This window comes from Thalia democratica, chromosome 5 (genome assembly GCF_965202585.1).
Source record: "Thalia democratica chromosome 5, ktThaDemo2.hap1.1, whole genome shotgun sequence".
Classification (NCBI taxonomy): domain Eukaryota; kingdom Metazoa; phylum Chordata; class Thaliacea; order Salpida; family Salpidae; genus Thalia; species Thalia democratica.
In genome coordinates, this window is record NC_139169.1 from 49,389,173 (window position 1) to 49,417,163 (window position 27,991).

Sequence of the window (27,991 nt, forward strand, 5' to 3'; positions counted from 1 at the left end):
TGTTAGTTACCTAATACATAATAAGTAAAACAAATGAAAAATTATTGTTGTGCAGATACTTTTATGGACACATTAAACAAAATTTTAACTTTATTACTTTCAACTTTAGTATGTAGGTAGATATTATTCTTATTGACTACTTAACAATAGTCGAAATTAGAACTGTAAGATTATAAACTTGAGATATCTATGGTCAGTTAGTAAAAAAAATAAGTTAAGTGTAATTTTATAAATAGACAATTTTTTTTTTCTTTTTTGGATACTTTTGTTTTTAACCTTAAGAGTTGTTTCAATAAAAAATAAGTTAGGAATATTCTAGGTGTATGTAAAATTCATTTTCTGAACAAATGTTATTGTTAGAAAAAAGTGAACTATAGTATCTAATTATTGAAAAACAATATTCGTTTAGAAAATTTTTTAGATTTTATGTTTAGTATTAAAAATAAATTTTTGAAAAAGTGTTAAACTAAAACAGTTTTAATCACTTTTAATTTTCAAAATTAATCGATAATAAAAGTCCTTTAAGAAATATTCTTAATGTAAACAAATAGTAACAAACTAAACTTTTTATACTTAAAAGGGTAGATAATTTCTTTAAATAAAATAGTTCGACTTAAAAAAAAGTGCTTTTACAAAAAAAAAAAAACAGTTGTAAAAACTAAATATATATTAAATATTTAACAATATACTTTTTTTGAGTTCAATTTTACACTTATAACACAGTGAACAAAAACGTAAATAGACAAAAATTGGTTACAAAATGTTTTTAAATCATTTATAATGAGGTTTAATTGCAAAACCTTGCACAACTTGGGGCCAGTTTGTATTTCTTTCGTTTTTTGAATGCTTTTTATCTACGCAACTAGTGAGATTTTCAGGCCTTCTTAAGCTCATAGATGATTGTTTTTCCAAAGAAGGACGATAAAATACGTTTCTATAACTAGATGACTGTGAAGGCACATGTCGGTGTTGTATATGAAAGTTACCAGCAGAGTAAGATCTAACAGACTTAATTGACGTTACTTTGTAAAGTTGTGATGGAGTCTTTTTATCTATAATTGGTGGCAAAATATTATTAGATGAAAGTTTACTACGACCTAGTGCTTCTTCGATATCTTCCCGATTCTGTCAGAAAAACTTTTTTAATTACTTTGTACTGAAATTAAAAAATACATGTACATTTTATATTTAAGTCCAACAACAAAAACAACTAGAAATTGCCTAAGTATTAAAAGGTTTTTGTTCAAATTTTAGATTATATTACTACAAAATTTTTTTTGTAACTATTTATTTAAAATAACTTATCAAAAAAATTCAAAATAAGTATAATAATGTCTGGTTGCAACTTTTTACAGTAAAAAAAGATCCTTCTGAGGAAAAAGATTAATGTAAAGTTTTGATCATACAATGGTATGATCGAATTTTTATGTAAACTTGAGCTTGTCTAACGGCACATGAATGTATAGACTTTAGCTCTGATGACTTTCGCCGATTTTATTTTTGATGTGGGAAAAGAAACACTATGAATCTGTTTAGAAAGCAATGGTTTATTACATTTCTTACTATAGGGTGAGCGTGATTGTCATGTTTCATGTCATTTTAGGTATAACGCTGTATGAAAAATACCAAATTACTAACTAGTAAGTAACTATTCAAAATATAAATATAACTGTTGCTAATAAAGATCCTAACGAAACAAGTTCACTGGAATATGTAATAGCAACAAATTTGTACAGTTCTCTTTCTTTATTAAATTAACACATGTTTCTGTGTGTTATCAAGTTAACACACTTCAACGAAGCTCTGTAAAATAATACTGCAAGAAAAAATAGAAGCTAAAGTAGGTATATATATATGTGTTTATTAAAAATAAGTACTATAGACCAGTGCTTCTAAACCTTTTTCTAGTGGCGGAACCCTTTTCCAAAGTTCAACTTTTCCGCGGAACCCCTAATTTAATTTTACATACAATGTTTAATAATATTGCGCAACCAGGACACCTATTACTAATGAATACCCATTAAAAGTCCTACCGCTAGATACACACTAAGCAGATCAATGAATGCTATAATTATATATGTTTTCCATATTATGTGTTCCATTTTTTTTTGAAGTTTTTTGTTTTATGTTTTCTTTTCTTTCAAATTTCTTTATCAAATTTCGAAAGGCTTCGCGGAACCCCTGAGAGGCGTCGCGGAACCCTAGGGTTCCGCGGAACCCCATTTAAGAAGCACTGCTATAGACTATTGTAGATTAATGATAGATACAATATATAATGTTAAATCTGACTGTTATAAAATATATAATACTTGTAGTTATAAAGTCTAAATAATGATAAAGTAAAGTAAAATTCAAAACAAAATAACGAATCATAATATATATCAAAGTAATGAATCATTATTTTTTGAACTTCCATGTGAGACGTGAGCGCTTTATATTATGATTTGTTATTTTATTTTGTATTTTACTTTACTTTATAATGATTTAGACTTAATAATTAACTATTCAAAATATAAATTTAATCGTTTGTTAACAAAAGATCCTAGCGGAACAAGTTCACTGGAATATATAATAATAACAAATTATACAGTATCCTTATTTTATTACACTAACATATGTGTTAGGTTAGACACACAGAAACATGTGTTGGTGTAGTAAAAGAATGATACTGTATAATTTGTTATAACTTGACTTGATAATTACAAATTTTATTATATTCGGATTTAACATAATAATAATATCGGCCCGCAGTATAAAAAAATTAAAAAGCAAACTTGGTATACTTTTTAGCCGTGCTTAAGCTTTAACTTTAGAGATATTAAAGTTATATGAGAAACTTTAAATATGAAAAAAACGGGTAGCTGTCTAAGTTGCACGAGTGTACAAAATTGCACGAGGGGACAAAATTTCACGAGTGCACAAAATTGCACGAAGATGCTTTTTCACGATGGGATAAAATTGTACGAAGGGTCACTTTTGCACGAAGACACTTTTGCACGAGCAGACAATTTTCACGGTTTAAATTATTTTTTATAATTTTTTTATTATCATTTTTTTTATCACTGTTACCACTAACCCTTACCCTCGGTCGGTAGCTTTCTTTTTTTTAACTAATTTTTAAATTTTTAATTTCAAAATATTATTTATTATTTATTTTTTTTACTAGTACTGTTACCCCTGACCCTTACCCTCGGTCACTAACTTTTTTTTTTGTATTTTTTTACTCCCGTGAAAAAATGTAAGTAGTGAAAAATCGTCTCCGTGGAATTTTGTTCCCTCGTGCAATTTTGTGCTTTCGTGCAATTTTGATCTCGTGCAATTTAGTAACCTCGTGCAATTTTATCTTTGTGCAATTTAGACCCGTTCCCGAAAAAAAACAGCATGAAAAGATTAAGCTTAACTGACTTATAAATGAAAAACTAAACAAAGCTTGGTTTTTTATGTTTTTATACTATTTTTTATTATGCTTTAAGATCTAGTTTTTCAAAAAAAAAACTAAACAAAGCTTGGTTTTTATTGAAAAACTAGATCTTAAAGCAAAAAAAAAGCTCGTATAAAAATATAAAAAACGTAACTGATTACAAAATACGCTAGTAATTAATTTTAAACAAGCGGTCATCTTCATTAAACTAAAATAAATCTATGAACTCTACGAATATGTAAGTAACTCACATGTTACTTTAGTTTAAACAATATTTTCTATGACTGTTAATTATACTTTTCTAGATTTTATATAAGTTCTGACTAGGCTTTTGACCTAAACTTAGTTTGCGTAATAAAGTCTTAAAAAAATAAAGTATATCGTTTCTCCTCTAAAAGTTGAGATCTTTTCATTTTTTAAAAAATATAAAAACGTATACTAACGTTACTTCAGCATTAATTTAAATGTTTGAAAATAGTGGTATTATTAAGCAATAACCAAGTTGGTCTCAGTCTACCTAAGGTTGTAGTCTGATGATCGAAATGGTATGATCAAACTTTTTGTTAACTTGAGCTTGTCTCACCGCATATAAAAGTCCAGGCTTAGGCTGTGTAGACTACTGCCGATATTTTTGTTGATTAAAAAAACTTTATGATCAAAATTGAAAAAAAAAAACTTTCTTGTTTATTATTTATATAAAAAATGTTGGAAAAATAATTAAAAGTATGTTTCCTACAAGTTGTTTAAAATTTATCAAAGGTAAATGGGAAAAAGTTTTAAAACAATTGCTCAAAAACTGAAGAATGAGATAGATATTTAGTGAAATAGTCTATTTTTACCCTTGTAGTTTGTGCTTCCCATAAAGAACCTGTTGAACTCTCTAACTTTGATCGCTTGTATCTCAAAAATTACTTCGAATTTTAACACACCGTAAAAATAAACAAGTAACTTAAATAATTGTGTAAAAAGTAAAAATCAATTTCAAAAGAAGTTAAACATTTATAAATATTTTGTCATTGCTTTAAAAATTTCAAAAATACTTATTTTTTTTTACATCCTTTTCACAAAGGTGGTTCTCGCATAGATATAATTGGAAAAACATGGATAAGAATGAGGTTAACGATCGAGCTGCACTTAAACTTCATTATAACAAAAATCATCCAACTATATTTAAAGAATTTTAAAATGCTTTTACAATAACTTTTTTGGACAGCTCAGAAGATCAAACAGAACTAGATTTTTTAGAAAGCAAATGGACAAATAAACTACAAGCTAAAATTAATATAAACAAAACAATACTACCTTTTTACAGATAAACAATCAAACTAAAAAAACTTTTTAATTTCTTTAGTATACTTAAACTTATTTTTGTTTATTAAAATTTGTACCTTAATCTTTCCAAAATAATTTGAGTACTCCTTTTTTATTTAAACCTTACTTTTAAAATTTCAATTAGTACGTAAAAAAGTTACATTATCTCAAGAAAAATAATTCAAGTGGTATAAAATGTTATTATTTTCTACTTAAAATTAAAAATGAATGTTACGTCACTATATTGTATGTTTTCACTTTCTTATACTAAACTAAAAATGTTCTGTTCATAATTCTTATATCTACTTGAAAATGATTTTTTGAAACTAGTCGTAGATTTTTTTAAGCAAAAATATTTCAGATATCTTCTAAAAATTTTTGAATTACAACTTCCTAAATAATTAACTACGATCAAGAAAAAAAGAAATCCAATAAAGAAAAGTATACTGTGCTGGAAAGATTTAAGGTAATTTTAAAACTAATTTGTATTCTGTAAAATACTTATTGAAAAATTCAAAGGTAGTTTTCTATTTAGTTCCATCTTTTTATCTAACACCTTAGTTTTCCGCAGGTAGAAATTAACTAAATTTGATTAGAAAGAAAGTTTTAATCAATTCACAGATTTCAACACCACAGTAACCTCCCATGGATACATCAGACAGATCTTCTTATTTTCAATCTATAGTTCTTTATTATGGATAAGTACAATATTACAAGGATATGAGTGTAACTTCCATTTCTCAATTGCTACATATGTTATAATTCTAGCAAAGTAAAATGCATGAAAAGATCTTTAGTAGTTATGGCGTAAAGCTTTTTAATATCGTATAACTAAAAACCAACATAGGCAAAGAATTGCTGACACTAGTTGTAAACACTTCCCTGAAACTGGTCCCTTCAAAAAAGATTATTTTTTTATTTGTTTGAAAAACAGGAAGAAAAAGAAAATATCTATCATTGCAAAGTGTTTAAAAGTTATAAGTTTGGTTAGTGTAATAGTGCTGGATAAAATAAAAACTTTTAATATAGTTCAAATTAATTTTAAAAAACCATTAAATAATTAATGTACTCTTATTTTTTAACTGTACAAGTATATAAACTAGGTGATTAAATGAAAATAATTAAGAAGCCTTTTTACTTTGAACTTTATTATTAGGCTGTTTGGTAAGTACAGGAAGTGAGAGGAATGGCTACTCTGATAGTGATAATAATACATTTTCAAGATTATGTTTAGGATAAGTATGTAGTTGTATTTAAGAATATTCAACGACTAAAGGACTTTGTGGCATCCCTGATATTTTTATACAAACATTTTAAAAATAAAATAAATAAAATACCCGCTTAGTTTTGACGACAAAATTTTAAGATCACTTTTTGGAGTTTTCTGGATAATCTGCTTACCAGAAAAGCAGGAGTTCGTTTTTAGTTTGCTATGTGCCGAGGTTTTTCTGAAAGAATGACTTTGAATAGAATGTGGTCTTCTTAATTCTTGCTGACTAACTGATGAATTTTTAGCGAAATTATGCCTGCCATGTACAACCAAATCATCTATGTTGGGTAAGGAATTAAATTGTAAGTGGTTAGTGGGTAGAGTTGTCAAACATTGCTTTGACTGGTTGTAGTCTAATACAGCTTGACAGTAATCTGTTTTAGTTTTATTTTCAAACTTTTGAACTTCTTGTTGGGTCTGAAGGACTGCACAAGTAAAGTACGAAGACGCTCTGTGACGGTATTTTTTTCCATAGTCTCCATTATCACTCGTTGTTCGGTAAGTATGACGATTGTGGCCTGAAGTAATCATTGTGGCTGACTGAAGATAAAATTAAACTTTAACAAAAGTATAACTAATTTCATTTTAACGTTAACTTATAAAACTACTATGAAGTTATGTTGTCATAGTGAACACTGTTTAAACAAAATCTTTAGCTTTAAATAAAAAACTAAAACGTAGAATTTATTTAATATCTATCAATAAAAAAAAAATAAAGTAAATATTTTTATACATATTAAAAAAATTTAACAAAAACTGTTTCGGAAACTATTTCTTCTAATTTAAAAAGTAACAGTATAGATACCAAGTTGTAGTTTCCAATTTATATGACTTTAACAAAAAAATTACGATGAAATAATAAAAAGTGTGTAAAAAAATAACAACTGACAAAAAATCTGTAGCAAATAAGTCATTTCAACTTTTCAGTAATTGCTTTATAAAGCATGTTATAATTTATTTCATTATTCTTAAAAAACATACAGTTCATTATTTCAAAATTTAACAAGACTTATTTCAAAACGATTTAGTATCTTACTTATCGTTATTTGAAACTATAACTACTGACAAAAAATTGCAGAAAATAAAATATTTCAACTTTTAACTGATTACTTTATACAGGGTTGCCACTGATTTTTGGAAAATTTTCTCCAGATTTTAAAAATTTCTTCCAGGTTTTTAAAAGTACTTGTTTTCGGGTCTATTTTTAAATCGAAATTAAGCTTAAGGTAAAAAACAGTGTTAAATAGTATAACAACATTACAAAAGTACTGTTGAGCTACTTTAAATTTGTTTTTTAATAGAAAAATTGATGATGACAGTTTTTTTTTAATCTATATGATAACTTTTTTTTTGACGCATCGAAACTTTACTACTTAACATTAAACACTATTTAAAATTTCAGTTTTTTCAGTTACTTATGTTCAAAATTCCAGATTTTTTTTTATTTCTTGAATTTAAGGTTTTTCCAGGTTTTGTGGTAACCCTGTTTATAACGCATATCATAATCTTTCTAACAAAAAATAAATCTTGAAAAATATAAATTTTATCATTTTAAAACTCAACAACACTTATTTTAAAATTAGTTAGTATCAGAACCAACAGATAAAATATTAACTGTACGAAAAGTAACATACATTACATTTAAATAATTTCCTAACTTTATTTTTGTATAATGTAAATTTTTTTTTGAGAATGACAAAGCCTGAAACTAACAAGCCTAATATGAACTATATTCTCCAATTATTTTGTTTATCATTTTAAGTGGTTAATCAAATCAAAAAGCTTTAATCAAGTTTTATCTAAACTTATAACAGGGCTGCCAAATGTTTTGGCAAGTTTTCTCTGGGTTTCCAAAAATTTTTCCAGGTTTTTTAAATTACACTCTTTAGGGTCTATTTTTCATTAAAAAATTAAGTTTAAGGTAAAAAACTGTGTTAAGTAGTATAACAAATGTGAAAGAAAATTTTTGATGATGTCAAATTTTTTTACCTATACGATAGATTTTTTGTGTCAAAAGTTTTACTATTATTGTAAAACTGTATGTAAAATTTGTTTAAAATTACAGGTTTTTTCAGGTTTCTAGTGATTTTTGTTCAAAATTAAAGGTTTTTCTTTTCAAAATTTCTCAAATTTCAGGTTTTTTCAGGATTCCAGTTTTTAGCAACCCTGTTATAAAAACTTTGAAAAAATAACTGATATTTAATGATATACTCAAAACTCTTGAATAAAACTATCTAAAAAAAACTTAAGTTTATAACTTTACTCAATCTTAGATTTGATCCGACGAACACACTAACAAAATATGACTTTTAAATTTGATAAAATATATTTGTAACCATAAAGGTGGTATAAATCATCTCATAAAAAATATATATTATTAAATAATCTTTAAATCTTAAAACAAAATATAGTTCCAGAAATAAAACTAATATTTTTATATTTTCTAACTACTTTTACTTTCTGTAAGAAAACTGGTTCTTAATTTTTAAACTTTAGTAGAACATAAAAGCTTGGTTTAATTAAGAGGCATGATTACCACAAACTTTTTTGTACAAAAATTATACTAAGTTTTTAGTAAAAAAAGATTTAAAGTGAATTTTTGGTAACCACCACTATATGTGGCTTAAGAAAAAAGCACTGTTATTATAAAAGCTATACTTTTGCATGAGTCGCAGCTTTTCTCGGGTGACTTTTTGTATGCAAACAAGAGTTGAATGTTAAGGTTAAAAATTTAAGCTAAGCGATTAGGTGTTAGAAAATATATAGAAACTACCCCTACCCATAGCTTGCCTAACAACTGTCATATATATGAGTTATTTATATACAATTGTAACGATATATGCACATATCGCTCTGAAGAGAGTATAAAAATGGCAAAAAAAAAACGCGAAAACTGTATAAAAACACCGCGAGAGAGATCAAGCGTGATAGTTGAGTCGTTGTAGTCGTGGTAGCCGTATTTTTTTTCTCGTAGGGGTAGGCGTATATGTTTATTTTTCGAGCACTACTTTTGATTATGTTTAAGAAGTACTTTTGAGTCGTTTACTAAGCATTATTTTGTTATTGGGCATTGATTCATACTCTTGCTAAAATTCTTAAATTTAAATTAGCGACTCGCTTAGTTTCTTTTCTAAGATCGTAGATTTTTACATATATTGTACAATAAACATTGAGTGTTAATTCATATTTGTAACTTACTAGAATTTAACCTAGTTAAGCGTAACTTATATATCTAGCATTAATTTATAGGCTAGATTATATTAGACCTTTTGTAGAATACCTTTAATTGTAACACACACTCACTAACACGATTAGTAACACGATTCACCTATATTTGAGTATGAGCACTAACAGCAAGAAATCCATACCTTTTTCAGTATACGACCGCTCAAGGTTAGTTACTAATGCTGAAGAAGGTATGGACGCTGGTTACCACATACCAACTATAAACCCTGAGCCAATTAATTTAAGAGAAGATATTGTAAGAGGTGAGGGTTATACGATAAAAAATATGTTTAATCAAGTTTATTGTAGAAGAGTACTTCTTTTATAAAAGCGAACAAGTATTAAAGAATAAAAATTGTGTACAAACAAGTAGTGATTGAAAACAATTTAAAAGTTTTTGTTTTCTCCAAAATAAAACATGCTACATGGTATTGAAATAATATATAAGTATGATAGTCAGATAATATTTGGTCATACGCTAAATTCACACATTTTTATTTAAAAAAATAAAATTTAAATCAAGCTTATAAATTTTGTACATAAAACTATAAACCAACTTGTAGATAATTATATCTAGATGGGATGTTATTTGAGGTTAGTAAATTATGTACCATCTGTGTAATTCCACTAGACTTCACTAAGTGTTCCCTTTCTAACATAAGCTTTAATCTCAAAACTTCCTCTTCTTCAACTATTGAAGTAGCCAAGTAAGAAGTAGGAGGTTTACTTTGAGAAAACTTTGTTGTGGTATGATGAACTGGCTGTAGATTTAATTTCTTAACAATAAAGAAGAAAAATGCTCAAAGTTACAAATGGTCAACTATTTAAAAAATCTAAACAATAACATAGTATTTAATTTAAAACTTTAGCAGTTATGTAAATAAATAAAAACATGTAATAATGATAACACAAATAGACAAGAACAAACTGTTTCAAATAACTTACAATAAACTAACAAATTTAGTAGAATTTTTTTGTTTTCTAGATCTTCTTTTTTCTTCTTGCTGACTTTCACCGGCATCTTTTTTAAACGAATGCAGTTTTTTGACATAAGAATCCATCTTTTTTTTTTTTTGTCGAAGCTCTTCTCTTAATTGTCTATTGATATAAAACTAAAGTCAATTCACAATTGAAATGGACTAAAAAAAATTGGAATCTATTTTAAAACTAAAACGGTCAAGAAGAAAATAAAACATACAACTATTTTAAAAACTAACTTTTATATACAAAGTTTTTTAGCTTTAAACTGAATTACTGCAACAGATATACTCAACAGCTAGGAGTAAATATACACGGGGCTAATTGTGATTAATATTAAAATCTTTATCAGCTTTGAAAATAAAGTAAAATGTAGCGCAGGGTTGCCACAGATCGAGCTGAGAAAATTTTCCTGACTTTTTTAAATCAAACTCTTAATATAAACTTGTTCTAAAATACATAATCAAACACTTGAAACTATATAAAGATTTTAATATTATTTTTATACAGGTTAAAACAACAGTTTTTTTGCTGAATTCAATCTAACTTCCATTACATCACTTGAACCATATGTTTATGATTTATTTATTTGCAATAAACAGCTCTATCAGCAAAATGGTTGTATTTTCTAACTTATAAACACACATGGAAGTGGCCTTGCCACAGATCATCAATACTAAACAGTATACAAAAACTGCTTGTTCAAGTTGGGTATTTGTTCAATATGAAAATAGAAAAATTTTGCAGTTTTATAAAGGATATTTTATTAACTTTTACTAGATGAAGGCGTTGGAAATTACGTAACTTTGTAAACTTTTAGGAAAATTTTGCAAATTCAGTGTGACTTTAAAGGATTTTTAATTAATTTTTTACCATTTGAAGGCTTTGGAAAATAATGAACAAAATCTGACATTTTTTCAAGTTTTGTCAATTTTTCTTGACTTTTGTCATTTTTTTAGTTTTTCCTGAACTTGTGTCAACCGTGGTAACGTTTATTTGTTATAACATACATAAGTAAGAAAAAAACGTCGTTGTGCAAGATTTATTAGAAAAAGTTTATTAACAAAATTAAGTTTTGTTGTGAGGCCTCTCAGTAATCAAAGTTTTTTGTAATAAAACAAAAAATAAACAAAACAACAAAATATGACGTTGAAATTAGTGGACGTTGATGGCTCAATTTCCAAAAATTTAGTTTGGCGTGGCTGACTGACAGGTTGTCAACAAAACCTTTTTCTATATGCTTTTTCTACAGATGGGCCAACATTTCAGTTTTGGGTCCGCAGCAGATTAATCCTTATGGAATAATGAAATATTAACCTATTATATGCTATTTTTTAAAAACTAGTCTTAACAAAATGAATAAATCTTCTCTTGAAAATAAACAATAAACTAAATCAGGACTTCCCAAAACTTTTTTCAATAGACCCCCTTTAAAGAAATTAAAAAAAGCTATGGCCCCCTCCAACAACATTACTTAAAAAATACCATTAAAATTGCCTAAGACCTTTTTATTTTGCTCTTCATCATCAACTCCAGAGTATCTAGTGTAAGTTTCAAACTATGACCTCATGGCCCCCTTGTGGCCTCTTTACTGCTCATGGTCCCCTAAATTTTCTGTCATGCCTCCAAAAAGGCCACTTAGCCCACTTTGGGAAACCCTAACCTAAATAGTATTAGAAAAACTACACTTTATATTTACTCACTAATTTAGATTTTACTTTAAACGGAATTAAATTCTTAACAAACAAGTTAAGCTTATTTAAACAGTAATTAGGACATCTATAAACTAAAATGAGGATTTAAAATAGTTTAGTCTAATTAAAAAAACTCAAAACAGATAAGTATTGTTTAAACAAAAAACTTTTATAACAATCAATGAAAACAATAATAGTTTGACATGCAGTTATTGCAAATATAAATCTAACTGTTGTTCAGGTTAGTATAACACTTCTTCAGTAATTGACATAAAGTTTAATCAGGGATGAAATCTGCTCATTTTTTTTTCTCTCAATACTTAAACAATAGAGTAGCATATTAAAGATGCAATTTCATTACAACGAGTTTTGAAAGATGAATATAACGTCTTAATGAAAAGACAAGGGTTTATTAAATGAACCTACTTTAAAACAAAAAAATCAACAAGTAACTAAATAAAAATACATTTTTTTTATATTAAATTTAAATAGTGATTTTCTCATGTGCCTACATGTAGGCATAAATTAATTCTTTAAGTTAAATAAGAACTTTGTTAACGTAATATAAAAGCATTACCTCTATTTATGCACAGTAACCGGGTTTTAACTTCGGCTATAAGTTATGCTCGCTTTATCAATTCATATGTTTTTGCGCTTTAATCTCTGAATTTTTTGAAAGCTCACTATCACTTAAACCGCATTTAAAATTTTCTATAGTTGGCATTACTTTAGCTGAACTAAGTTTAGCCAAGCCGATGTGAAGCTTTTTCTTAAGCTCAGAGATAATTTTAGCATCTTAGACTGTGTTCCTTAAACGGCAGTAGCCCCCTTAAAATGATATATACAGCTATCAGCTCATTTGCATTGACTCATACTTGATTTTTTCAATAATTATTATCTTCAATAATACTTTCTAAATTTTCCGTAAATCAGTAAATAACTTGCATACTATGTTTGCTGTTAATGTTAGTTAATTTGTTCCGTTTATTAAAATGTTTTTTAAATTTGAATTTTTTACTTATATTCTTAGTTGCGAAATGCCGAATTGCACTAAACTTTTTTTTGTTTTGGAATGCTCGTAGTTTATTATTTGAGTTTTTCTTCGTATCCATATTTTTAATTTTTGACCCGTAATAGTTATTTACTTACAGATTTTTTATGTATTAGACCTTCCATTAAACAGGCCATAAATTATATCTGTTATTTGTTTATTATGTGTTTGGATGACATTAATTTTTATTGCTGCACATAATATTAGCGTTTTGTAAGACACGTACGAAATACTGTTCAAGTTAAGCTGACACACCTACATAGACAGTTACTATCAGTCAATCTGAAGATTTTAAGAAAGCATGGGTTTAACTTTTTAATTTCTTTAAGCCAAAACAGTTGAGTAATATTGCCAGACCATCGCTTTTGTCTAACCCAGGCTTCTACAACAAATAATGTTCTTTAACCTGACTAATAAAAAAAATTCTTTAAGCTTGCATATATATTCTACATTATTTTCGTATTCTATTAATATTTAAATTTGCACAACATATTTACCATTAAGAACTACTATGCACATTTTTTAAAAGTTTGGCAGCCGATGACTAAACCAATAATGTTAGTAGTATAACCTCATAACAGAGTAGCCTTGTCCTGATTATGGATCAAGCCTTTAGTTTTAATATTTTTTTGAATGTTTGAAATATGTCGTATTGCTAAAAAAGATGTGGCACTTTATCGCTTTTCAAACTCTCTATCGGTTAATTGAAGTACATATCTGGCGTTACTTAGCAAACAACAACCTTTTATTAACGAAGCTTGACAACTAGATTATCACTAGTAAATTTACATGAACTATTTTTCTGCTTAACCTTAATTTACAGCCTAACTTAAACCGACTAAAGTGCTTTTCAAACTGTCCTTATGACTGCCATGTCATGGTTTGAAACGTCCCAATTCTCAGTCAGTTTCATCTAACATTACTTTAGCAGCATTATAATGTACAGTGTGTCCTCTCTATAATTTTTTACCAGAAGCTTGTCAAACTAGTGTGTAGTTTTGCTAAAACGTTTTTTCAAACAACAAAACTAAAATTTTACAAACAAAAAAACTTATCTAAAATGGGAACGGGTCAAATAAGCACGATCGGTCATTTTTGCTAGGAAGGTCAATTTTGCTTGAGAGTAAAAAATAGAACAAAACAATTACCGACCTAGGGTAAGGCTTAGGGGCAACATTGATAGTAAAAAAGATACAAAATGATTAAAAAAAAAATACCAAAGGTAAGAGTTAGAGGTAACAGTGATAGTTAAAAAAAATTATAAAAAAGAAGAAAAAAATAACCTTGATCAAAGGTAAGGGCTAGGGGTAACATTGGTAGTAAAAATTAAAAAAAATTCAACCCGTGCAAAAGTGTCTTCGTTCATGTTTGACACCTACCCATCTAAAATATGTAGTGAGTAGTTTTAGACCAGCGGTTCTTAACCTTTTTATCATGTTTTACTCCTTTATAAAAGGTAATTACCAAATTTACCCTTTTTTGGAAGGTAATTATCAAAATTATCCCAAATACACAAAAGTTTTTAATTTTGAGGAAAAAAACTAGATTTTTTGAACTTTTAGCTTATTTAATATAAAAAATCATAAAATTTAAAGACTTTATTTAACTAAAAAAATTACATTTAAAAACTAACTTATAAATTAAAAATAAAATTAGTAAAAATTAATTTTTGTAATTTGTGATAAAGAAAGTTTACTCCCTAAAACAAGGCAATTTACCCCCAGGGGTAAATTTACCCCGGGTTAAGAATCGCTGCTTTAGACACAAACTAAGTTTTTACAAATATTAAATCTTGACAATGACAAATACTAAATGTATACTTAAGTAATTACTAACTTTCTACGCGTATAAAAAATAAAGAGATCAAAAAAGTATAAAGCATATTAAACAGGGTTCATGCCCAAAATTTTTCAAATTTAGACTGACAATTCTTAATTTAGACCAACTTAGACTGACATTTTCCAAAAGTGGGCAATATTTCTCTTTGGAGGCGATTTGGGTTATCATAGGGTGTTAATTAATAAGGTGAAAAAAATAAATTTGTATTTAAATAGTAATAGGGCAATATCTAGAAAATGGGCACATTCATTTAAACTTTTACTAAGGGGGCATTTATGAAAATAAATTTGATAATTCTGCCCTAACCTTTGTTGGTCGGCGCCTAGTTGGTCTTATATAATTAGATGAAACGACATAACGTGTAAGATAAATTTCAGTTGCATAGCTTACAAACAATAGAACATTTTAGTACAATTTTTATTTTTCAATTTCAAACTTTTAAAATTAATATAGTCTGTAAAATTGATCAGTTTTAGGAACTTGAATTGCTGAGCAACTGCTACTGACACATGTAACATTTTAATTTCCAGGGTCACTAAATATTTAGTTTTTAAAATAATTTTAACTGTGTCAACACTGATACACTCTCTTTATGATACTTTCCTCTCAGTAATAAATATACTCACCTCTTTGCAAATAATCATTTAGCTTTCAAAACTAAATGCAGGGTTGCCACTTGTTTTTGAGAATTTTTTTCCAGGTTTTCGGAATTCCTTTCAGACTTTTGAAAGTACAGTTTTTTGGAAATACACGTTTTTGGGTCTAAATATAGTTAAAAATTAAGTTGTATGTAAAAAACTGTGTTATATAGTATAAAAACATTGGAAACATAGTGTAAAGCTACTTTAAATTGGTTTTTGAATAAAAATATTTTTTGATGATGACAATTTTTTTATATCTATATCAGGGTTTCCCATACTGGGCCAAGTGGCCCTCTTGGGGGCGATTACAGAAATTTAGGGAGCTATGAACAGCAAAGAAGGGGGGACATGAGTAGCAAAGGGGTCACAGGGGCCATGGGTAGTAAAGGGGCCACAGGGGGACCATAAATTGAAACTTACACTAGATATTTTGGATTTGGTGATAAAGAGTAAAAAAAATGTCTTAGTCGTTTTTAACGGTAGCTTTGAAATTTACTAGATATTCTGGAGTTAATGACGAAGAGCAAAAAAAGTTTTAGGCAGTTTTTATAGTAGTTTTTTGAGAAATCTTGTTGGAGAGGGCCATAGCTTTTTTAATTTCTCTAATTTGAAAAAAAAAAAATTGGAAACTCTGATCTATATCATAGATTTTTTGTGTCAAATCGAAATTTTACTACTTAAAATGTAAAATTTGTTTAAAATTCTGAGTTTTTTAGTGATTTTTTTTCAAAATTAGGTTTTTAAGTCTAAATTGTCAAACCACAGGATTACAGGTTTTGTGGGAATTCTGTAAATATTTATTTAGGAATAAATTAACATATTAGTAATCTGCCAAAAACAAAAATAAAGGTTCTCAAAATTCTTAAAGAAGTTCATAAATTCTGAAGCATTTGTACTGATATTTTGCATTTAAAAGCCAAATGCTTGTTTAGAAAGAAATTCAAAATTTTATAATTTACAAAAATATTTTCTAAAATTTCTAGCATTTGAACTGAGAAAAAATGAAATTCTGTCACGTTTTCCGAAAAAAAAGATTTAGCCTGAGGCGCAAACCCTGACTGAAACTAAAAATACATTGAAGACTTTTTCCGCGACTAATTGAAGACTCTTATAAAAATTTGAGTAAAAACTTGATTTACTTTTGGTTATAATTAATAAAACAAATTTTCTAAAATTTTTGCCAGAAAAATAAAAATAACATAATATGTACTAACCTAGAAGCTTGTTCTCTTGCTTTTTGTGCTGCAGTGGTTTGGAAAAGGGAAGATAAGTTGTTAAAATATTTCGCGTACTTGTCTTCGACACTTTTTGGAGGTGGATATATTCTACGAAATTCACCCATGTTTTCATTTTCATACTTTTCAAGTTTCAAAAGGTATTCAGCATGAACTCGCTTTATTTCTTCTTGTCTAAATTCAAATATATAAAACTTAATTGGGATTTAACTGTTAAACCTTACATTTACAAATTATCTATAGGTGTTATCTTTATAGAACACTAAACAAACACATTTGTCCTCGGAATTAAAATAAAAACAATGCAGACTTTTTTATTAACTTGCTTAACGCACTAACATATAAAAATTCTAGCCTATAAAAGTTTTATCTTAAAAAATAGATTTTTTTATTTTTTACACTTAAAAATATTTTGTAAAAATGCTGAAAAAATTTCGTTTAAATCAAATGAAATTTTCAGAGTTGAGTACATACGTTAAAGTTAATTTTTCATAGTTTTTTAACTTTAAGTGTAAAAAAAAACCTTTGTACACCAATTTAAAATGTTACACACTTAAAAAAAACGGTAAAAGTAAAACACTTGGTTGTGTATATTGTAACGGAATGTGTTTATCCAAGATTGGCCGTATGTGTAATAAGCCTGCTTGCACAACAAATTATCTTAGCAATATAGAAAACTTACAGTAAGTTTATCTAAAAAATTAAAGTCCAAAGATTTAGATAATTAGAAAATGTTCAAGTTTAGCCTTTAAAGTATATTTCAAATTCAAACTTAGTTTCTCTTGATTTAGGCTTATTGATAAGTCTTTCTTTTATTCTTTTTTTATCTTCTTCCAAACACTTTTTCTTGTCAATGGATCGCAAGTGTAACAAATTAAACGTGTCAGTTAAAAGTCCTTCTTTTACCATTTTGTCTAATTTTGCATCAGTGTGAAAAGAAGGTGAGTGATTTACCTGTTAGAAAAAAAGCATATAACTAAACTAGTATTTTTCACTTATAATTTTTTTAAATTTTACACACAGGCAGCTATCATAAGTGACTACGCTCATCAAATTAACCTTTTTTATTCAAGTATAGTTTTTTTTAAATAACATCAAATATTTGTTTACAATATTCTTTGGTATATACTTATTTATTCTACGTAAAAAAGTTTTTCTTTTGGTTTGTGACTTATATACTAAAACTTTGTTAAGATACATCGAAATAATAACAAATTGACCTTATTTTTTAGAATTTGTCTTAGCCTCGAATAACTATTTTTAGATTAACAAAAAATTTTTAGATTTATGGCTCGCAAAAAAAAAACCTTTGTTTAATATGGCATGCAAAGATATTCTTACAAAATCTGGCCAGTTTCTCAGAAAAGACTGCCGACCTCTAGATTAAAGTTATACAGTGCAAACAAAAAGTGCGCAAAGCTAAAATGTACTTGTTATATATTTGCTAAAAATTTAAGTTTCAATAAACTTTTTAGATAATTTATTTCTTATAACTAAAAGTATTTTCACTATAACAATGCGAAATGCATTACTATGTAGAATAATAAAATAAAACATAACAAATTATAGTTCTAAGTTGATACTACAAATAAATAAAACAAATATGTTATTATAAATAGGAAACTTAATAGAAAAACATATACACATTAGCTGAAAAATAGATTTTAAGTGGAAATTAATTTATTAAGATAACTTGTGTTAAGTATATTGGTAAACTGACTTCTAATACCCAAGCTTTCATTTTATTATCTAACATGACATCAAAGCCTAGTATTTCAAAGCAAGCAGATCCAACGTTATGATTTGGAAAGCAAGTTCTATAATTATGCTTCAAAATTGGCTGACATGATATCAGTGTCTTTATTACGACATCCTGTCAAAATAGGATTATTACTGTTTATAGAAACTTTAAATAACTTTAATTAATTAAGTTTCGTTAAAATTGTAAGTCTCTATACCAAATTAAAAATTTAAAAACCGTTATGTTTGTAAAATTAAAAATCATCTTTATCACATTTTATTATGAAGGCTGGTTGTTGAATGTTATTTCTACTTGAAGAGTAATAGAAAATTCTACAATACGAAGTTTTAAAACGGACTTTACACAATGTTAATTTCTAAACTTTGTATAAAAAAGTAAACAGTTAGTTTTATGTCGAGGCAGACGAACTAACTAAATTACTTTATAAGTAAACAAAAATATTCAATAAACGAACTGGTCATAACTAAATTGAAAATAGAACAAAATATTTTTTATGTTTTAAACTTAAAAAAAAGTGTTTTGAGTTTGTAATTAACTACAGTACAAGCCTTTTTAAACAACAGTTAATTAAAAACCACTGGTTGCAACAATCTAATGAGGGGCTTGGTCCAGCTAAGGACTTAAGTGTTACAATCTTCCAATGACAAAAGTGAACTCGATGAAGTATGCCTAAGAGGTTGCAATTTTTTCAAGTGAAAAAATAGTATGAATTTATAGGTGCTATTTTAGAAATCTTTGTTCTTATGGTGCTATTTACTTTAATTTCAGCCTTAATTAAATTTAATATTATTGAACGATTCGTAAATAGACTTACATTATGTACTTGTAAATAAGACACTAATTCTTACACAGCTTTAGCTTACTAAATTACATTAACTTTATAGTAAATAAGATAGCAAAAATTATGGTGTAAAAGTGAACTTTTTTATTTTTCATCTCTGTATAATAACACGACTGTTGTATACATTTGTTTGGTAACTTACAAAGTTCTTTGCTAACATATAAAACTAAAATAAGAATTATAATAAATAATTTTGGTATTATTTGTTATTTAGCCTAGTTTTATAATTTCCGTGCACTTTTTAATAAATAAAATACTTAACAACTACTATTTTAAGTTGTGGTGGTAGTCGCAAGGTAAATGATTTAAATCATCAGTCCTAAATGAAGGTAGAATAAGTTATAGAATTCTAGCTAACCAAAAAAATGTGACAAAATTTCAAGAGAATACTAATTTAAAGTTAAACTAGCGTGGGTTTCGTTAAAAAAATTAAAGTCAAACTAGTCTGAAAGAGTGGCAACCTTTTCAGCAATATTGTGTAAAAATACAAATTAACTTAAATATTTTAGAAATAGTTATAAGCATTAAAAAAATGTTTTTTTATAAGGTAAACATACTTTATGTACTTTTATGAAACATTTGATCAAGCAAACTCAAAACTAGTTCTTCAACAAAAATTTTTGAAACATTTTTTCTTCAAACTTGGGTAATTAAATTTGTCTTTTGGACAGTTAACCTTATAGACTTGATTGTTGAAAAACAACTAGAGGTATCTATTTTATAAAAAGAGAAGCATATTTAAAAGTCATTAAAAATCTTTCTTCTCCTTCATTTTTTAAGCTAAAGACCTCAAAATTTTAGGATATTTTCTTTTTAAAGTTTAAGGTAATTTAAATGTTGCAATTTTGAAAATATTAAAAAATAAAAAAATTCTGCATTAAATCTATTTAAAATTTAGTAATATAATTGCTGTGAAAATTTGAAGAAAATTACTTAAAAAATGAAGGAGGAGATAGATTTTTAATGAAATAGTAATAGTCTTTAATAGATTTTTTTCGCGTTTTTAGTTTGCTCCTACAATAGAGAAACTTTGAGCACACCTACTTTGATCGTTTATATCTAATAGGTTAATTTGAATTTTTATAAGCTGTTAAAACTTCTGAAAGCTTAGATAAAACTCTACAAAATAACTTGTAAAAATCAAGGTGGACCCCTATGCCCTTAAAAACTACTAAAATATTTATTAAATTGAATGAAATGTCATGCTCTTACTTGAAAAATAAAAACGCTTACATTGTCTGAGCAAATTAACGTTTCTTCTTTTAACTTATCATTTTTAGCACAAAAAATACTTTTTTCCAAATAAAATTACAGTATTCAGTATAAAAAATGTTTTTTTACCAAAGTTAACATTGGCTCTTTTTTTTTATTTCTATAAGTTTATGTTTCACATCATTTTTAATCAGTCTAGCTCAAACTTCAGGATACATAGTAAAAACTTATAGTATAACTATTGAAAGAAGTACTCAGGGTTGCCACTCGGTCAGGAAAAGTCATGAAATCAGGAAAAGTCAGGAAAAATTTAGAAAAATTACAAAAGTCAGGAAAAGTCAGGAAAAAATGGGGGGTTTTGAAAAAAAGTCAGGAAAAGTCAGGAAATTTGATTAAAAAAAAAAGTCAGATTTTGTCAGTTAAAATTTACAAAATTCCTTCTTATCCAAAGCCTTCAAGTGGTAAAAGTTAATTAAAAGTCCTTTAGAGTCAGAAAAAAATTCCAAAATTTTCCTAGAAATTTACAAAAATATTTAATTTTATTTCCAATGCCTTCAGCTGGTATAAATTAGTAAAATATCCTTTAATAAACTGCAAAATGTTCCTTATATGTCGTTTGTTTATCTAGATACATTTATGCTAGGATTTGCTAAAAAAATGTTTCTTTTTTCAGACAAGCTGTGTTTATAAGGTAATAATACAAGTATTTTGCTGATAGGGCTGTTTATTACAAACATCAATCATACACATATGGTTTAAATGATGTACTGGAAGTTTGATGATTGAATTCAGCAAAAAACTATTGTTTATAACCTGTATTAAAGTTAGATTGAAAGCTTTATATAGTTTTAAGTGTTAGATTATGTATTTTAGAATATGTTTAATTTAAGAGCTTGATTTAGAAAAGTCAGGAAAATTTTGGTAAAAAGTCAGGAAAAAGTCAGGAAAAGTCAGGAAAATTTTCTTAGCTTGATGAGTGGCAACCATGAGTACTTTATGAGTAAAAGTAAAAAATAATCGCTTTTTTAACTAAAAACTTAAACAAATTCTACAATACGGATGTTTAATAACAATTTAAGATTATAGTGAGAGAGTTTAGGAATAATTGCTTAAAAGCTGTAGATAAAAATAGATTTTGATAATTAGCTTTACTTTGCGGTTTTAGTTTGCTTCTTTTTAAGGTACCTATTACACACCTTAGTATTTTATTATGAAATCTTCAAACTAAATCAAGTTGTAAAAAAAATGTATTACTCATGGCTTTAAATTAATGATTTTTTTGCATAACAATTGAATTAACAACATGTGTAAAAAGATATTGATGTCATATTTAACTTCATATTATTGTTTAATTAAAGTTATTACTGTCTATTTCATGATTCAAAAACATCAGTTAAAACAAGTTATATTAACATCGATGTTACTCCACATTTTGTTTACGTCATATCCATATTCATCAAGCCATTCACATACAGCTTGTATAGTTCTCTTGCTACCAGTATTATCATCTCTAATAAAATCAGAACTATTTTTGTTGATTGCATAATTCGTTAGATGCATGCATACTTCATCCTGCGTTTAAACGAAAGAATAACTTTATCATCAATTAAATCAATTTTAGAACATTAAGAGTGTGGAAAATTCATTTATACATTTTAACCTTAACATGAACACTTTTTCTAAAAATATTTCTTAAGAAATATCAAACACAATGAAATTGAAACGTTTAAATTTTAAAAAGAATAGTAACTTTTATGAAAAATTCGTTTGGCCTCGCTATTAAATTTTTAGTTCATTTTCAAAAAGATTGATTTTTTGAACTTTAATAAATGATGCAACATTTTTTTCATGTAACACAATTTTGAAAACGTTTAAGTTTTTGTGTATTTTATTTTTATATAGTAACCTGCCGCGTAACTTTGCAGGTTAAAACGAGGTAAAAAAACTGAAAAATATAGGGAAGTAGACCCGTATAAGGTTTAAACTAAGGCTTTTTACCGATGTCAATAGGCATATATTTCATATCTACAGTTTTAATTGATAAAAATTTTTGATCAAGTTACTAAGTTTGAACAAATTACAAAAAAATATTAACTAAAACGTTAATATTAACTAAAGCGTACATATATAATTATAATTTATTTTGAAAGTACTGTACTTAAACTATTGAATAAACTAAAATAAGATTCATGACAAAAAACAGTTTAATAGCTTATTAATTTTTTTTACTAGATTTAGTTAGTTCATAACTTACAACTTAAAAAAAATTCAAGTAACCGTTAAATACTAAACCTTTCAATAACTGTTTAAGTGCAAAGTTATAAATTAAGCGAGGCTACGCTGCTGACTACTTTACTATACTAAAACTCAAGCAAGCAGTCGGCAAAATACGGTTTGTAAAGAAGAAATCTATGACCCACGACTTTTATTTCAATAAAAGAAAAATTCTGCAAACTAACTAAATATTTCTAACAGAGGTTAATTTGTGATAGAGCTACTACAATATCTTTAAAAATAATTTAGTGCAACTCAGTTATAAAACAATTTTATTATTTTATATCTAAATTAAAATAAAACTACAGCGAAATATTTCGTCAATAAAATTTAATCCACGAAAGGTGTTTTCTGCTGACTCCCGCATTACGCTGTCGCTTTATTTCAAAAAATGTTTACCTAATCCTAGAAAAATAAAACAAACAAACATTAGGATTATAACATAATCATGGTTGCCACTGATCAAGCTGAGTAAAATTTCCTGACTTTTCCTGACTTTTTCCTGACTTTTTACCAAAATTTTCCTGACTTTTTTAAATCAAAATCTTAAATTAAACTTATTCTAAAATACATAATCTAACACTTGGAACTATATAAAGCTGTTCAATATGTTAATAGAAAAATGTTTCAGTTTTAAAAGTATATTTTACTAATTTATACCAGATGAAGGCACTAAAAATTAAATCTAAAAGAATTGTAAATTTCTAGGAAAATTTTGGAACTTTTTTCTGACTTTAAAGGACTTTTAATTAATTTTAACCATTTGAAGGCTTTGGAAAACAAGGCATTTTGTAAATTTAAACTGACAAAATCTGACTTTTTTTCTTTTTTTTTTAATCAAATTTCCTGACTTTTCCTGACTTTTTTTCAAAACCCCCCATTTTTTCCTGACTTTTCCTGACTTTTGTAATTTTTCTAAATTTTTCCTGACTTTTCCTGATTTCATGACTTTTCCTGACCGAGTGGCAACCCTGCATAATATAAGAGAAATATCAACAAAAAACATCGGCGAAAGTCTGCAGAGCAGAAGTCCGGACTTTCGTTTGCCGTGAGACAAGCTCAAGTTTAACAAAAGAGTTGATCATGCCAATTCGATCATCAGACCACAAGTTTCGGTAGACTGAGACTCGTTTCGTCCTTGTTAGGACTCAACAGTCAGTCACAACCGAAAACTTGCAGTGGTCAATTTACAAACGGTTTATGATGCTTTCACATGAAGCAACCATTTGCTGGCAATGATCAGTGACGTCAGCATTGTCTTTGCCGTGCAACGTTTAAAACATTGTCCACTAGGCAAAACATCTGGTACGTTCGTTTTAAATACTGACTGATGAGTCCTAATAAGGACGAAACCGGTCTCAGTCTATCGAAACTTGTGGTCTGATGATCGAATTGGCATGATCAACTCTTTTTTTATAAGAGAAATAGTTTAAAACTATATACACTCTTTTTCAATACTTTACGACACTTATTAAGTACTCATAAGCGAACCCAAATAATAAAAAGTTAAGCTACTAAAACTACCATAATAAAATTTAAAAAAATTTGACATTTAAATCATAAAATTAAAAAAAAACCATGTTGTTGTTGTTTGGTTCTTGGTACTTTTTCGTAGCAAATCTCCCCAGTCCTTCCTTGTACATAAAAATTCGCAATGGATCGCAAGATGTTACGAGTACATACAATCGTAAGTCAAACTTAAATCCATCAATAAGTAGACACTACAAATATTTTAAGTTAATAATATATAACTAAAATTACAAACAATAAAATTTAAAACATGTTGTGATTTATTTATTTTATAAGGTTTCGTCATGATGTAATGAAATCAACATTTATTTAAATATTTTAAAGCTCGTTAATAAATATGGAATTTTTTGTAATAATAAAAGTATTTGATAAGTTTTCTCAAAACAAGCTTTTCCAAAACAATTTTCATTGTTCTCAAAACAAGCTTTTTCCAAAACAATTTTCTTAAAACAATAAACAATATTGTTTACATAAAGGAGTTACATTTATTTCAGTGCTTATAAAACGGAATTTTACTTACATTTACTCGCAGTATCGGTTGGTGAAGAAGATGTGCCTAAGTATGATTTATTTCAAACACGTTAAATTTAAGATGCTTTCTTGATTAAGTTATAAGACACTTATTATAATTGTATTATCATTTGTGTTTAAATGTAGTTTTAGTTAGTATGTCGTGTGATTGTTTTATATTTGTAAATAAACTTTTGTTTACTTTTAAGTATCTTAGAAGCATTTATCTTATCTACCCATATATATTCCCATTTAATTACCCTTAGAAATTTAGATTGGTTGCAATGAAATAAAAATGTCAAAATTTGCTATAGGGGTAAACTTGTTTATAACAAACACACAGTTTTCAGACAACTTTCAAGACTATTAAGGGCAAAGGGGGTTCTACTTAAAAACAAACAACAAGGGGGTCCACCTTGATTTTTACAAATTGATCTTACTTTATAAAGTTTTATCTGAGCTATTAGACGTTTTAAGATCGCTTAAAAAAACTGAAAGTAATTTTTGAGATATAAGCGATCAGAGTCGGTGACCTCAATACGTTCCTTATGGAAGGCGCAAACAAAAAACGCAAAAAAAAAATTCATTTAAAATTTATCTTGTCCTTAATTTTTTAAGCAATGTTTTTTAATTTTCACAGAAATTCCATTCTTTAGTTTTAAAAAGATTTTATGCAGGTTTTTTTGTGATTTTGAAAAATAAAATTCTTATTAAATTAAAACTTTTTTTTTTTGTTTATTTTTAATGGCAACATTAAAAGTCTTTCAAACTATAAAAGAAACATTTCATGAAAGTTTGAGATCTTTGGCTCAAAAAATAAAGGAGAAAATTTATTTTTAGTAATTTTTTAATTTCCGAGAAAATTGACTTCAAATATGAATGAAAAATTTGCGGTCCATACGTTTGTATCGAAAACTTTCTACAAAAATTACAATATCTCAAAAGTTATACAAGATTTTTAAATTCTATAAAATCTAGCTTGTAGTCTGTACTTGAATCTTTTATATAAGAGCTGATTTTAATTTAAGTAAAAAAAATTGGATATCCATATGCCCTTAATTGAGGTAATCTGCTATATAAATTTCAAAATGTTATTTGTTTAAAAAAATCTTACTTTATCTATTTAGTTCTAAATCATAACAATTAACTTGTAAAAACTTTGTATAGGTTAAACAATATATCAAAAAAGTAAACATATAAAAACTTTTTAATTAGTAAATTGTAAAAAATTACATTTAAATTAAGAACTGAATAAGAAATACAAATTCAAAATTCATATATTTTAACAATAGTTCAAAAAACAAACAGTCTTCAAACTATTTTTCAAATTTACTTTATTAAAGAATAAGTTTCAAAATATTTGTTCTAGTTATAAGTTCTAAAAAATCAACACTATTTTCAAGCATATCAAAAAAGAAAAAAAAAAAAACATTTACGCTATTTGAATGTTAATGTTTTTGTAACATATAGAATATAAAACACCTGTATAAATATGAATAAAAAGAAGAGTAAAAACAGTGTTAAATGTAACATAAAATCCATTGCGACATTATTTACAATATGCTGCTCGTGGATGTTATAATAATAATTAAAATATAAACCACCAAAATTTTGAGTCGAAATATGATGTTTGTAACTAGTGATGTACCGGACTCACTATCCGGGTACGGCCGGGTATTGCAATTTTTGTCTGATATCCGGTTCCGGCCGGTTCCTAATTTGAAAAAAAAGTCCGGATCCGGTTCCGGCCGGATTCTAATTTGTAAAAAAAGTCCGGATCCGGTTCCGACCGGATTCTAATTTGAAAAAAAAATCCGGATACGGGTCCGGCCGGATCCTAATTTGAAAAAAAGTCCGGATCCGGGTCCGGTACATCACTATTTGTAACCTACTTAGGTTGTCCAAATAGATTACCCAGTTTTGCAGTGAATTCAAATGCACTTCAGCTGTCTCGATAAATAGTTGATCGTTGAAAGTATATTGTTATAACCTTTATTTTCTGTTGCTAGGCATTCAAAGTTGGTTTAAATACAAGCACCAAAAACTCAAGCATCTAGTTATTTCAGTTAAAGCAAAATAGCTAGTTTATCTTATGCTGGCTAGCGATACTTGATTGATTTTAAATTTTGAAGGTTATGTTATTAAGTTGATAAAATCATACACTGCAATCTATAAAGATGTTATAAGAGTAAAGATAGGAAAGCGAAAGGACCTACGTCAGTATTATGTAGAACTTTTCAGAACAACTGCCACTTGTGTTCGCAGCAAACCTGAGACTTAAATTACAATTTAGTGAGTGCGAATGTAGGAATAGGATGTGATAAGCTATATGTAGTAATAAATAATAATATATGTGATGCTATATCAATATGGTGTGAAAGTAAACAAAATCATAGAGATAAATTCAAAAAAGGTCTTTGGTAGGTTGTGGTATACTTAATAAGTGCAGGGTTGCCACTCTTTGAGCCAAAAAATCCTCCCTGAGTGACCAAAAATTTCCCTGAGTAGCCTTAAATTTCCCTGAGTTTCCCTGAGTATTTTTCAAATCTTAAAAAAAAAATTTCCTCTTCTAACACAAACTATTAATACCTCATTCTCATTTTTCTTCTTTAATAATAAAAGGAAAGTTGTATGTGTATGCTTCTGCATTAAATTTATGAAAAAAACTGTTTTCAAAAACTCAATCTTAAAAGGTTTAAACCAATTAAAAATTAGAAACTAAATTTTTGCACAACTTTGTGTAAACTTGTTAGTTAACTTTCTACATAAAAGAATAAAGTTTAATTTGTTTGACATTTTAATTGACAAAATTTAACTATACTATAATAATAATTTCACATGAAGAACTCACTTAAATGCATATATAATAACTTCATTATGACTTGTATGTCTTTCCTAGCAAATGTTCTGAATGCAGTAAATAAAACTTAAAAGCTTAAAATTATTGTAAAAAAACCTGCAAAAAGAAAGTTTAAAGAAATAGCTAAAGAAATATCTCATATCAAAGTACAACTTAATACCTAACAACTGATACAAAATAATCTAAAATTATTTTTTTTTTTTTCTTTCTGATGTTCATACACAATCTATTTTAAACAACTAAAAACATAATTTTGATTTTAAAACAATTTCACATTACATAATAAAAAAATCTTAATACTGTTTTTTTAAGTATGCAATTTCTAAATCAATAGTTT

General features: G+C 27.0%; 1 protein-coding gene across 2 annotated transcripts in view; it reads right to left on the reverse strand.

Annotated features, from left to right (window-relative positions):
* Window positions 1-589: 589 nt before the first annotated feature.
* The window catches only part of LOC145835346 (tubulin polyglutamylase ttll6-like), a 41,721-nt gene continuing 14,319 nt past the window's right edge, over window positions 590-27,991 (reverse strand). Inside the window, exons 7-14 of one of the 2 annotated variants that reach the window (XM_082942897.1) lie at window positions 24,332-24,475; window positions 21,894-22,052; window positions 18,386-18,538; window positions 17,438-17,619; window positions 16,645-16,839; window positions 10,184-10,325; window positions 9,785-9,988; window positions 590-1,125 (exon numbers count right to left, since the gene is read on the reverse strand). In XM_082942897.1, the coding sequence (XP_082799023.1) occupies window positions 772-1,125; window positions 9,785-9,988; window positions 10,184-10,325; window positions 16,645-16,839; window positions 17,438-17,619; window positions 18,386-18,538; window positions 21,894-22,052; window positions 24,332-24,475 (1,533 nt within the window). In that variant the 3' untranslated portion in view covers window positions 590-771. Of the gene's footprint in view, window positions 1,126-9,784; window positions 9,989-10,172; window positions 10,326-16,644; window positions 16,840-17,437; window positions 17,620-18,385; window positions 18,539-21,893; window positions 22,053-24,331; window positions 24,476-27,991 lie in introns of those variants that run through there. The other variant, XM_082942898.1, reaches the window with a different exon arrangement.